The sequence below is a fragment of the Merops nubicus genome, unplaced genomic scaffold (genome assembly GCF_000691845.1).
Source record: "Merops nubicus isolate BGI_N331 unplaced genomic scaffold, ASM69184v1 scaffold4294, whole genome shotgun sequence".
NCBI lineage: Eukaryota > Metazoa > Chordata > Aves > Coraciiformes > Meropidae > Merops > Merops nubicus.
The window spans coordinates 1-13,371 of record NW_008602108.1 but is presented as its reverse complement, the minus strand read 5'-3'; the positions used below and the strand labels follow the sequence as shown (position 1 = coordinate 13,371).

The following is a 13,371-nucleotide window of genomic DNA, read 5'->3' as shown; positions in this document are numbered from 1 at the left end:
GAAAGAGAAGAATTTTGTATGTAAATAATAAATAATTAATCTCAAAATTATTGACTGAATATTTTTAAGCTCCAAGTGTTCCACAGTTGTGATAAGACAGTACTTGAATCAGACTACTTCCTCACAGAGCCTTTTCGGGAGCTATAGGGCATAATACATTCGAGGCTAGGTGCTGGTAGTGATCTTTTTTTAATTTTAGAATCCATTTTGGGCTTTCTCCACACAGACGTTGAGAAGAAATATTCTTTAACTTTTAGAGTGTGCAAATGTTAGGTTTTCTGTAACCTTTTGTTGGCTAGCAGTATTTCTTTCACATTGAGACAGCAGAAGTCTACACAGTTCCCCTGGGCATTTTCCTGTAACTAGAGACAGTGCTGTCAGAATGGAAAATCCTTCAGAAGGAGCCAGTGTCTGGGGAGTCTGATGTCCTCCTGCCCCAAGATCACGCTTGTGCCTAAATTGAATAACAGTTCTGAAGGGTGCAGGCACAATGGCTGACACCTCCTTCTGTGTTGCCTTTTGGGTGCCTGGTGATCTTTGCTGTAGCTGGCACCTGTTTTTTAAAATTCTTGCATTAATCAGCACACAGCTGCAACCTCTTGGGTGTTGGCAAGATTTATTGTGAAGAGGTGATGAAGGAATGGGAGCCAAGGAGTATAAAGAAATAAATAAAAACTGCATAGTTAGAGGATCAGACTTAAAAAAATAAAATAAAATCAAGGCTAGGGATATACCTGGAAAGCCTTTGTTTTACTCTGGGGAGGAAAGAAAAAAAATTATTAATAAATATTGATTTTTCAGATAAAGACTGGGAAGACATAAAAAAGATGCCGGAACATTCAACTTTAATGAAAGATTTCCGGAGAAACACGTAAGTCTGCCTTGAGGTGACCTTTCTGAAGAAAGCCTATTTTGCTTCTCCCTCCACCATAGATTTCTGGGAGCTCAGGTTGTTTTCTCTGTAGATGCAAAACTAGGACTATGAAATGATAATGACTTAGATGGTGAGAAAAAAAAATAAAAAAGAAAAATTAATTTGTTTCATAATGCTGAACTTGGCCTGTTGAGGTGTGTGAGTTAGAAGAAGTAGCCAAAGACAGACTGTAAATGGTAAGGTGGCAGTTGTGAAATGGGTGGTGCCTGTAAGACCACACACAGCTCTGAAGATTTGCTAAGCACAGTTTGTCACAGCTACTTCCAGATCTGTGGTACTGGAAAGTATTTTTTGTGTGTGATAGCTGCATAAAAGGGAAACCTTACACAGTTTCCAGCAAACAGTGGGTATAATTGCCAGGTTTTGTGTCTAGAGTAGCTTATGAAGACGAAAGAAAAGAAGACCTTTCAGTTGTACTGCCCCAATGCCAGAGTCTAATACCTGCATTTAAGACCCTGCCCTATTGCCTTCTTTGCAAAGGGGTGATTTGGGACTCTACTGTTACATACATCTCTTGCATCTGCCATGTTGTTGCCAACTTTTACAAACCTTATTTCTGAACTCCTCTTCAAAAAAGTGAATTTGTGGATATTCTTGTAGCAAGCTGTATGGTGCAGGAGAGTGTTAAGATAGGCTTAATATTTATCTGCATGTTTACTGGCATTAGAAATACACAGAATGAAACTATATAGTAGTAAAATTGCTAAAAGGCAGTTCAGATCAAAGTGATCGTTTTCTGTGTGCATGTGGTTAAAAGTGTGCCTTTTATGTAGATATGATGTGTTTTTATGAGCATGTGAGGGAAACGGATGCATTTCTGTAGTGTCTGAATGATTTTTAATCAATCCTTCATTTTGGTAGCTGTGGGTTTTTCCTGCTTGGTGGATTAGCAGTGGAGACTAAAATATTCTTATCAATGTTTCATGGCTCCTAAGAGAACTTGTCATATCAGATTTGCATATTAGAAGTGTCATTTTTTTTTCCTTCTCTAGGTATACCAACTGCAGCCTTATCAAATATATGGAAAAGCATAAAGTTAAACCAGATAGTAAGGCATTCCACTTGGTAAGTTCCTGCATGCATAAAACAAAATCAAAACCCTCATGTAAGTTATAGCTATTCCAAGTTGAGACTTGAGCTGGTGTCATATATTCCGTAACTTTATTTTATAAATATTATACCTTATTTTATAAAGTTATGAATAACTGATACTATGAAATCTGAGAGTTGCAGAACCACTTATTACTGTGAGAAGATACTGAGTCATTAGATATGATTAGGTATGGATTAGGTTCTGTATCAAGTATATCAGAATTTTTCAGTCTCTAAATCATGTTCAATTTGTAATTACATTTGTAGTGTTGCTGCAACTCAGCCATTTTGCATACTTCTAATAGCCTATTTTTTATTTTAAAAATTCCTAAATGCCTCATTTTTCACATATTCATTTTTAAACTTACATCTTACAGATTTAAAACAAATTCAGACCTGAACATGTAGTTTGGTATGTGTTTCTGGCATTAATTATTTGTAGCTTTCATGTGAAAACTTCCTAGAACTCTTAGAACATTGATTTTTCTTTGTAGAACTTACAACTTTTTATAAAGAAGATTCCAGTTAAAATTATACAGTTACTCAACCCTGGAAGTGCCTGTGTTACATCGTTTCACAAATTACTATATTTGGCCTTTTCTTCTGTGTTTTAAAGAACTTTAAAGTCTCTGAAATAAATACACATATATATATATATGGAGAAGAAAGAATTTAAGTATATCTAGTTCCTCTGAATGGACATTCTCCTCATCTTGATGTTTTCAACTCGGATTAAATGTTTTCAGGCTAGTATTATAAGGTAAACATTATTTGGGGAGGGCAGAAGTGAAGGAGGAAAACAGGAAGCTTTTTTGATCTTGGAGAGGAATAAGTTGCAGAAAAGGCAAGATGGTTAAGAGGCCTGGGTGTCTGAGGAGCATGCAGCCTTTAAGTCACTGGAATGTGTATCTTCTCTGATGATCAGACCCAAGGGTTTCTAAGCAGCTGTCTTTTTTCTGTTCAGTACTTTTTCCTCCTTACAAATTTTGGAATTTATCCTTCAGTCAGAGCAACTCTGAGGCAATGTCTTGTGACATACTGCATGACCATTTTTGAATGGGGATTTCCAAGTGGATGAGTTGTACTGCAGCTGATCTAAGATAGAATGCATCTCCAAGGTTCAGACTAAACCCAAAAGTATAATCAGGTGAATGAAGTACTCATTGCAAAAAGTTACCTGGTGGTTGTACCATTATGCATCATTTACTGTGAGGTGTCTGCTCTCTGAAGCTAAAAGTTGGTTAAATAATAGAGATGTTTACCTAAGCAAGGAAACTAGTCCTCTGATAGAGATTTGGGATTTTTGTATCCAAACACAGCTGGAAGCTGCTGAGTAGGCTGTAGATTTGTATGTAATGCATAAAAAGTTTGTTGACATATATAGAACTGAAGTCCTCACTGCTGCCTGTCCAAACAATTGCCTGAAAATCAGATCCTGTTTAAAAACCCTGGAGTTCCCAATGTAACATCCTAAACTCTGTTCAGAGGCTCTCAAAGCTGGAAGGTACCTTAGGTTTGGACTCAGTTTGAGGGTAGGCAGAGCTTCAGATGTATGTCTTGGGTCCCTCCACCACAGCCTGAATGAAGCTCAGCAAATCTCTTGGTACCAGTATCTTTCAGAGATACTCCAAGATCTTACTCTTCCACAAGCTGTCTCACAGTCCTTTGACTCTCTGCATCAGTAAAGATAAACTGTGTACATCAACTAGTGTAAAATATGTCAGAATTAATAATGCCAGGACTAGTAAATTCACAGTTTGTTGTCACTGCCAGAAATGAAATGTTTTGATTTCCCAACTTGAATTAACCAGATTTTTTCCCTCTTTACTGACATTTATGCACATGGTCCCTTTTCACGTGCAGAACTGGTGTGTTACATGAGGCAATTTTGGCTCCTTCCTGCTTTTGCATCTTACATTTTTCCAATTTCCTTTTTAAATTTTTTTTCTACTTATTTGTTTATGGCCTAGAAAAAAAAAATGTGTCTGCTGATCCTGGTTGAGTGATGCATCATTGTTGATTTGGTTACAGTGGTCCATATCAACTGCAGTGATTGTCCAGTTCATTGCTTATATGTAGTTTACTGCATCTTTATTGTTATTCAGCCAGGTGATGTTTTATTTGGACAGTTTTTAAAATAGGAAATATTTCTAATAATAGGTGGAAGATTCACTTCTATGCTGGCATACGGACAAGGGGGCAAAACAGGAGTTTTGATCCCGTGTGATAATGGTTGCACAATCATGAAACTTTTCTTGTGGTTTCTGTTTTCTGTTGCTGATTATGAGTTTGTTCACATCTTACCGGCATGTGATGGACAGCTTTATAATCTTATTGCCAGAGATGGTGCCAGAATTTTGCAAAGTTTTTTTGATTGCAATGTTTGCCAGGATGTTGGCAATTCTTTCTCATTTTTTGCCTTCCACTTTTCTGGCTCCAGGGATTGCTTTTTGAGCATCTGAGAGAACAAGAATGGTTCTGTTCAAACTGATATTCTACAAAGACACTACACGCAGACTCTTAGAATTACAATAGCTTATTGTGAGTCTGTATTGATGTGAAAAACAAAGGTAGATTGGTGGTAGTACATATTTATTATGTTCTTAACATGCCATTAAAATTGAAGACTGAGGAGTGAAAATGTACTTTCTCACTTAAGCTGTCTGCAGTGTAGAGGTCTGCATCACGACCGTGTTGTGCGCTCACTTAGTAGCTAGTGAAAGAAGATGAGTTCAGACATAAATCATGAGGCTGGATCTTTATAAAAACGTTCATTTATAACCAGAAAAATTATGAATAGAAAATATGAAATTAATGTTGTTTGTCTATGTGATTTCTGCATGTCTTTCAGGATCCATGATTTTAAAAATGAAAGCAATAGGTTAAAAGGGTAGCATTTATTTTAAAGGTCATTGACTTTGGCAGGACATCAGGGTGTAGTTTTGCTCTGGATGTTGTATTCCATGGAAAAACGTGAAAATTCAGTGTTCCCCTTTCCATGTAGTATCTGGAACTACTTCTGTCCATGTTGTTTGCACAGCATAGCTGTATTCCACAAAATAACTGCTGGATGGACAGGGAGAATATGTGCACATACACTAGAGCTTCTGAATAAAAAATGCCTACTTTTGGTATGCATCACTGCTGCTTCAGTGTTAGAGTTAAAGAAAGTCACTCTGGTCTGCTATTCCTAAATGGAGAAAAGTCTTCAGACCCATGGAGGCGGCATGACGTTTTTATGGGGAACTAAACAAATGAAAAAAAACAGTGACAAAAGTATCGAGTCCAGGCAACTTCTGAATGTTTTGCAAAATAACAGTGTAAGAGTAAAAACAGTATAAACAGTTTTTAGAATTACCTTTCAGTCCTTAACGTTGTGCTGAATTTCGACTGTTAGTGGTATTTGGAGGTGCCCAAGATGAGTTTCTGGCTCTGTGTCCTAGGCATTTCCCATAACATGTCCCTTTAAGTAGCACTGTTTTAACTCTTTTTATACAAATTTTTCACTTCACTTTGGTTAGGTCACTTTTATTTTCTTAAATTTTTATCTGTGTGTATTACCTTAGGATGTTTTGCTCTGCTGCCTGTTACTGAAATGTGTTGTATGCTGTTTTTTGAAGTTAGACATTTAGGAAATATACCTATTGTGCTTCTTAGCCGTCTATTAGCCCTCTCTTACCACTTGCCAGTGAGTGCAAGATGTGCTTTCTCCAAGGGTAACATTTTGCTGGATTTTCAGTTGAACTCAGTTCAACTATTTTGTAAATACTATATTTTGCCTTGTCTTCTGCATATTCATACTTCGTGGTCATCTTCATTGTCTTTAACCAGCAGAAGCGTTTTGGAAAGATTGTGTTCATGTAGTTGATACCAGTGGTTACAAAGATGAAGGCTGAGATCATATGCTGATTGTGCAACAGCACCAGGGCTCAGACTTGATGTGCTCATGGAGGAGGCAGGTTATTCATCTTCTCTGGAGTGTTTTGCATCATGTCATGCAAAAAAAACCCAACTAAAATTCAAGGTTCTGCACAGCTGTTCTTTCGAGCAGCGTGTAGCACACAGATTTGTCTGAGAGTCCATATTTGTCAGAATAAACAAGCATATACTGGAGTGGGTGATAAAAGTTATCTGGCCAAGTGGGGTTTTTTGAACATGTTGATTACCACTTTCTTTTACAGCATAAAGATTTTCTAAGGAGTGACTTCATATAAGTTCTTTAAAATATTATGGACAACAGTGGAGCTGTACTGATATGACAGTGCTAAATAATGGGCAATAATGGACATGGAATCACTTCTGCTTATTAATTGCTAAGAATTACTTGAGTTTGAAAGGATATGATGATGCTTCCTGTGAAGTGCAGTGCAGTTGAAGAAACCAGGCTAAATATGTGCATGTTACATCATCTTCTGAGAAGTAAACAGACCATTCAAGTTGCTTGTATATCATGGAAACTCTTGGAATGTTTTTATTAAAATATTTGTGAATGTAACTGAGCATCCTGGGCTTTGAAAGTAAAAATGTGTTCTTTGATGGGAAATGAGTTACTATTTTAACAAGAGGGAGGAATATGGTTATGCTATTTATAGTGAGATTTGAGTTCAGATGCATTTGTATCAGCTTGTCTTTCAGGAACAATACAGTCAAGTTTCTGTAAACAGTGCTGCTAATGCAGAGCTTTTTTTTTTTATTTTGCGCAGCTTCAGAAGTTGCTCACTATGGATCCAATAAAGAGAATTACCTCAGAACAGGCTATGCAGGATCCCTATTTCTTAGAAGATCCTCTTCCCACATCCGAGTAAGTGGTCAGTTCGTTAACCTAACAGTGCATCCAGAGATGCTTTAGACATGTGTGCTTTCTCTCTGCTATAAATATGTTTGAGAATGTTGAGCTAAATACGTCTAACAACCAAAGAAAGCTCTAACCAGTAAAATGCCATTTGTGGGTTTTAAATTAAGTAGTATTCTTATTAATTTCTTGCTTTATGGAACTTTGATCCTATTAGTTGCAGCACTAATCTTGTTATTCACTGACAGGTTGATTACTCACGCTACAGATCTGTGTAGGCAACTGCTAAGTGCCCGCAGGTCCACTTCTCTGCTCCAGAATGCCAGATGACACTCTCTAATTAGTTTACATTTTTCTGTGTTAGCCTTTGTTGTAAATTCAGTGGGTGGGGGAAGTCAACTCTGTATCTCTGTGCTGACATCCTTAACAACTTAAATCCATTTTCTGTAGACACTCCTTTTTTTGTTTGCGGATGGAGATTTACAAAAGGAAGAAAATTCAGGGATAATGAATGATTTCATTAAAAAATTAAGCCCTCCTCCCAAGAGACCAGCCAGAGAGCATGATGGTACACCTGTCTAGGAAGGCTATTAGTACCTCCTGTGTATGATTCTTTACCATTATCTACAGAAGAATTCATAAAATATTACATTTATAAGAAATTAATTAAAAATGAAATTATGTCACTAAACCCTACTGGATTATTTATGACAGCTCCTGACCTGTCTTTGTGAGTTAATGCCATGTGAATGATTTGCTTTTACAGAAACTACCTTTAGGACAGTGTTTAGCTTTTCTTTTCGACTTTAGGTTGGCATTTTAATGTGAATACACAATGAGTAATGTTAACAGGTATACAGAGACTTCATTATAAATACAGTCTACTGCTTAAGGGCAGGTAAATATTAGCTTGTACTAGCAGTAGCAAATTCATGTGGACTGTGAGATATGAATCGACAGATAAAATTTCTAGTTATTTTAAAACTTTGTTCCAGGTGGTTTTATTAATAGTCAGTGGAGTTTCCAGGAGTATTATTAGTTAGTCCTGAGATGATGAATTACACAATAGCTGGATTCAGATAGCTCTTTGTGGCCTTGCAGATATCTAAAAGGTGGTGTACCTTTCCAGTCACCAGTTACCGGAAACCATGAAAACTATCAGGAGTTTAAATTAACGTTTAAGAGGCAACTGAAAATTAAAAATAAATGTGAATAGGTTTACTAAGTTTAGAATATGATGAGAGTAAGACAGGGAAAGCTTGTTCGTTAGGTACAGGTGTTAGGCTGTTGGTAATGCCTATATACCTGTATATAATACCAGTGCTAGTTTCTAGCATGGTTGAAGTATGAATCTTACAGGTTCTTACTCTTCTGTTCCAATACAGTGATAAATAGACTCTTTTGGGGGGCAGTGTTTTTGCAGGTTGTCAAATCCCTTACCCAAAACGAGAATTTTTAACAGAAGAAGAACCAGATGATAAAGGAGACAAAGTAAGTACTAGAAGAACAGTATCATCATGCTTCACGGGCTTTCACACTATTTCCTGCTTTCATGTTATTTCACGTACTGCTTTTGAGTTAAAATTTTTCTTTGTGTTTAAACAATTGAGAAGAACCAGCAGCAGCAGCAGGGCAATAACCATACTAATGGAACTGGTCATCCAGGAAACCAAGACAACAGTCACACACAGGGACCCCCACTGAAAAAAGTGAGAGTTGTTCCTCCTACCACTACCTCAGGTGGACTTATTATGACCTCAGACTATCAGGTATTTGATTTATTCATATATTGTGTATTTGTTTCTCATTTTTTTTCCAGCAGTGTTTCTTTAAGTTAAAAAAATAATTTTGTAGATGTCTGTATTAACTGGTATTTTTTTACATCTTTCAGAAGTTTTTTGAGATGCATTTATTTGGTGGTTTGCCTGTAAATATTCTGATGCTCTTTAGGTTGGCAGTAAGAACATTAGGATCAGAGGTTTTTACAGTTACTAATATATCTTCATATTTGGGAATGCTGATTGTGGACCAGGAGCCTGATGTGGTGCACTCTGTATCACCTAAAAATACTGTTCCTTATTTGAACAAGCTTGTAATGGTGGTAGGTGCAAAGGATATTGCAGTAAACAAGCTGTGAAATAAGAATCTGAACAAGCGTTTTAGCTGGGCAGATGGATGGGAAGGCAATGTTTTTGTAGCACAAACATGCTGTCCTAATCTCTGTTTTGAAGACCAAAGGAGATTCCAGGTTGAGAAACCCAGTATTATGGATCTGAAGTAACACGTGAGGTATTGGCAATCAACGAGTGAGCAAGATGAGGAGTGTAGGAGAAGAGCTTGAGGAAAACTTGAAAACTGTGTTCAAGCCTTCCTACATTTAAGCTTGTGGTCAGACTTTAGGAAATCAGAAGAGTCTGGAGCAGGAGAATATCTGGGAGTCCTGCCAGAGAATGCTACCTGAATTTGTGACTTTGGATGATGTTACTCCTGGAGACTCGGGAGGGGACTTAAGGATAGAACTTTTAGTTAATGCACACAAAGAAATAATAAAAGAGTAGCAAGGAAGACTTCAAATTATACAAATAAGAGGAGCTAGAGTAATGGCCCATTTTGGAAGCCATGGGAGTAAAAGATTTCAAGGCATGCTGGTGGAGATGTTAGTCCACAGGAACTATACTCCTTCACATGGAATGCATAGTGCAGAAGGCCAATTGGAAGAGAGTCTTCGATGAAATGGAAAGATGAGGAAGTCAGAAATTACTGGCAGTGTTTTCAGTTAATTTAAAGATTAATATCTAAATCTGAGACTCTGATATTGGAAACTGACATAGCTATGCTTATACTCTCTAGCAAAACTTAAGGAGAGTTAACTATGTCAGTAAAACTACTGCTGTCAACTTACTTTCACAGCTTGATACTGTTTCTCCATCAATACCAATGGGCTTTGAAATCTTGCATTTCAGAGTTTGTTCCTGAGAATACCACATATGCTCAAAGGGTGCCTGGAGGCATTACCCTCGTTCATACATAAATTTGTATACTTCCAGCATTGCCAAAACTTGAAAGTACTGAAAAACATAAAATAAGGTCATTTTCAGGAGCTTTATTCAGAGATCCTTCATACAGTCCCCAAGTGCCTTTGCTCAGCTCATTCCAGGACATCAGTAGCCTGTCAGATTTCAAGTCATTCCCCTTGAATGATGTAAATTTTTGGAGCTGTTTGAAACGCTGGTCAGCCTTAACTACAGTGCTGCAGTGTGGGGTGCCTCTAAGCACAAACATTGTCTTTCTTTCAGTTGGATTATGCATCACAGAGCACTCTTACAGGGACTTCATCCCTTTCCGTTTGTCAAGCTGTAGTCACGTTGCTGTTTTGGCCTTTTAGCTGGCTCTTTCTACCACTTCTGTATATGCATTTTTAAGAAGACAAACGCAGCCATATCTTTCTTAATGCCCCTGTCATGTTGAGCTGCATATCTAAGGAGAATGGTGCAGAGGTTACATGTACTGTGTCAGGGAGCCCCATTTACATGCCCTGTTTACACACTTTTCACTTCATTTTGCTGCTGCAGCTTAGCATTTGAACAAACTTCAGCTTCCACTTCTGTGAGCCAAGAGCTGAGGTTTGCTAGCTGAGAAGTCAGAAGACTCAGATTGTTTCAGCAGGAGTTGACGTTGGTGTGTTTTCAGCTTATGCTCATCAAAACTTTTGTACTGTCAGATATCCATCTCAGGACTATAGCTGGGGGCAGCCCTTGTCAACAAGCATAATTTCAGAATACTTCTGTCTTGAGTGAAACTTAACTGCAGCTTCACTATCTCAGATGTTGGTAGCTTGAGTGCTCCTGACTGATCTTTTTGCTGTCTTTCTAGGAGGCAAAACACCTCATTTAAAAATAAATAAATAAATAAATCAACAACAAAACAAACAAACAAACAAAAAAACACCAACCAACCAAAAAAAAATAACAAACAAAAAAAGCCCCAAGAAAACACTTCCCCCAGTCTTGTAAGAAGGCACTGGGTAGATACATTCTGATTAAGGTATCTAGAAAACATGGCAATCAAAGGAAGGAGACCTGAACTTGCTGGCACTAGAACAAAAGTAGTCTCTTGGTGCTTTCATGTCTCTCTGAGAAAAATTCCTTAGATTTTTTGCTTCTGATCATGCAGATTGAGGAAGACAGCAAGCAAATATTACAATACAGCCCTCTGTTTTAATCAAACACCTGTTCCTTTGTTCTTCATTTAATTTGCTCAAATTCCCCTTATAAAGCTTGTGAAGAAGGATTGCCATCTCCTGGGCAAGGCACACTAAGACAGTTTCTCTGTCCACTCAGAATTCAAATTACTCCCTGCAGAGCAAGTTGACCTCGTATCCTTTTCTGCCACGCATACCAATGGCAGACACATGGCACACAGGCTTCCTTGCCTTCTTGTTTAAATCTGCAGTCTGACACTTCCAAAGGCAAGGTGATTAAACAGGCTGGAGCATTCCACTGCTCTGAGCTTTTGCCTTGTGATAACCCTCTGGGTGCTTAATGCTATTTAGAAAGGACTGAATATTTACATTTGTTCTTTAAAAAAAGACATTTGTTGCACTGGGTGTCATGAAAGAATCTGAAGAGTTTTAATTGCTTCCATCTTAAAATAGATCTGGTTTAGAAGTCAGGATGCAGCAAGTGTTTACAGCTGACACAAATGGTCATTTTTCAAGTGGTTAAACTTGCAATTGTTTCTTACACATGCGAGCAAAAAGAATATTCAGAGATTTTTGCTCTCTGAAGCACATCCTGTATCTGTTGCATGGAGAAGGGTGGCCCAGGGCTGTGAGACTTCTGTTGACAAGAGGCTTAGTCCATCTCTCAAGACTGAAGGCAAATGCCACAGAAGTTCAGTCACTGTGCTAGCGGAGCGTTCAGCAGTGCTGGTTTCTTCCTGCTGGCATTCAGTGCTGTTCCAGCCATTTCTTCCCGTTTGCCCTATGCCCTCCTAAAGGATTATTTCAGTTCTGTGAGCATATGTTAGCAGGTAGGGTTTGCCTTTTCTTTTCTGCCATCATCTCAGCATCCCAATTATAGCTTCTGTTCTAAATGCTGATCGCCAGGAAAAAATACAGTTGTTATTTATTGTTTTATATTGTGACTTACAAAATGTGTAAAGCTATTTTAAAATTTTACTTTTTCAGGATGTTGGTGCACCATAGTTTTATGTATTCAGGTCTCAGTAGCAATACTCTAATCCTGTAATAGTCATCTTAGAGAAGTTTCCAGACATTTTCTAGAAGCAGTTTTTTCTAAAAAGTCAAATACATCTTTGTGATATTAAAAGTTCAGAAGTTAAACAGCAGTTTCTAAATGCTGCAAAAATTCTTTTCGTGTAAACCTTAACATACATGTAAACCAACACAGTAATGTACTGAAATTGTGTTAATTTAATGAAATGTTAAGTGCTGTGAAGAGGTCATATGCTTAGATTGAAAATCTCCCATGCAGTTGTTAGGGTTTATTTTGTTACAATGCGTGATGTGTACTTAAGTAACTTTTAGGTTAAAATTGAAGTAGGCAGTTGCTGGTTCCTCGGAGCTTCTTGCAATGATTAATGCTCCACTCAGTAAATAATTGTAAAAATGCTGGTTGAAAGGGGCCTCTGGAGACCATCTAGCCCAGTTTCCCACTTGAAACAGGACTGTTGGCAATGCTGAAGCAGGTCAGCTATGGCTTTGTTTAGTTGAGTCATAAAAAATTCCATTAGATGGAGGCTTCAGAGCTTTTTTGGGCAAGTTCTTCTAGTGCTATACTGGTTTCTTTGTGATTGTATTCTTTATTCCCCCTGATGTCTAAGCTGAACCCACCAAGCTACATTCTCCAGCCATTTCTCCCTAAAATATCTGGTTCTGCTGGGAAGCGTGTGGCTGTTGTCTTTAACTCCCCTTGGAGTGTTTGTGCTAGGTTGTGCTTCGATGGCTGCTGCTAGGTGACACCTTAGCCGAAGGAATCACCGCGCTCAGCCTTTACTCCTAGCTCACACAAAAGAGAGGCAGGCAAATCCTTTACATATGAAAATCTCTGGGACGATGTGGAGTGGCAGAGTAAGATGCACCATTTGGACCTTCTTGGCAGGGAAGGGAGGAAGTGGAGAAGACCACTGCTGTGAGCAGTGTAAGATGCAGGTGTAGCGTAGCCATCTGGAGGGTTGGCCAGAGGTTTGACTATGATGGGTGTAGATTGGCAGAAGGTAAGTGGGAGGGGTGACCGAAGGGTGGTAACTGTCTCATTCTGATCTGCCGTTCCTGACGTCCATAACTGCCCCTGCCTTATTCGGAGTAAGTGAGGAGAGCCCTGGAGGTGCAGCTGCCTTGAGCCCCTGTGCGCTCGGTCCCTCTCGAGGGAGCGGGTCGGCGGGCGCCGCCGCCTGGCGACGTGCCAGTTACGAGGGGTCGTTTCCTCTGCTCTGCCCCCGCAGCGTTCCAGCGCCCACGCTGCGTACCCCAACCCCGGACCGAGCACGTCGCAGCCCCAGAGCAGCATGGGGTATTCAGCTACCTCCCAGC

The 13,371-nt window shown here is 38.7% G+C and overlaps 1 protein-coding gene across 1 annotated transcript in view; it reads left to right on the top strand.

Moving 5' to 3' along the window:
• The window catches only part of CDK8 (cyclin-dependent kinase 8), a gene marked incomplete at its 3' end in the record, with an annotated part of 58,999 nt that extends 45,632 nt beyond the window's left edge, over window positions 1-13,367 (top strand). Inside the window, exons 8-13 of the mRNA XM_008938219.1 lie at window positions 802-871; window positions 1,927-1,999; window positions 6,730-6,827; window positions 8,231-8,309; window positions 8,429-8,587; window positions 13,284-13,367. Of these exons, the coding sequence (XP_008936467.1) occupies window positions 802-871; window positions 1,927-1,999; window positions 6,730-6,827; window positions 8,231-8,309; window positions 8,429-8,587; window positions 13,284-13,367 (563 nt within the window). The remainder of the gene's footprint in view (window positions 1-801; window positions 872-1,926; window positions 2,000-6,729; window positions 6,828-8,230; window positions 8,310-8,428; window positions 8,588-13,283) is intronic.
• Between the last annotated feature and the right edge of the window lie 4 nt (window positions 13,368-13,371).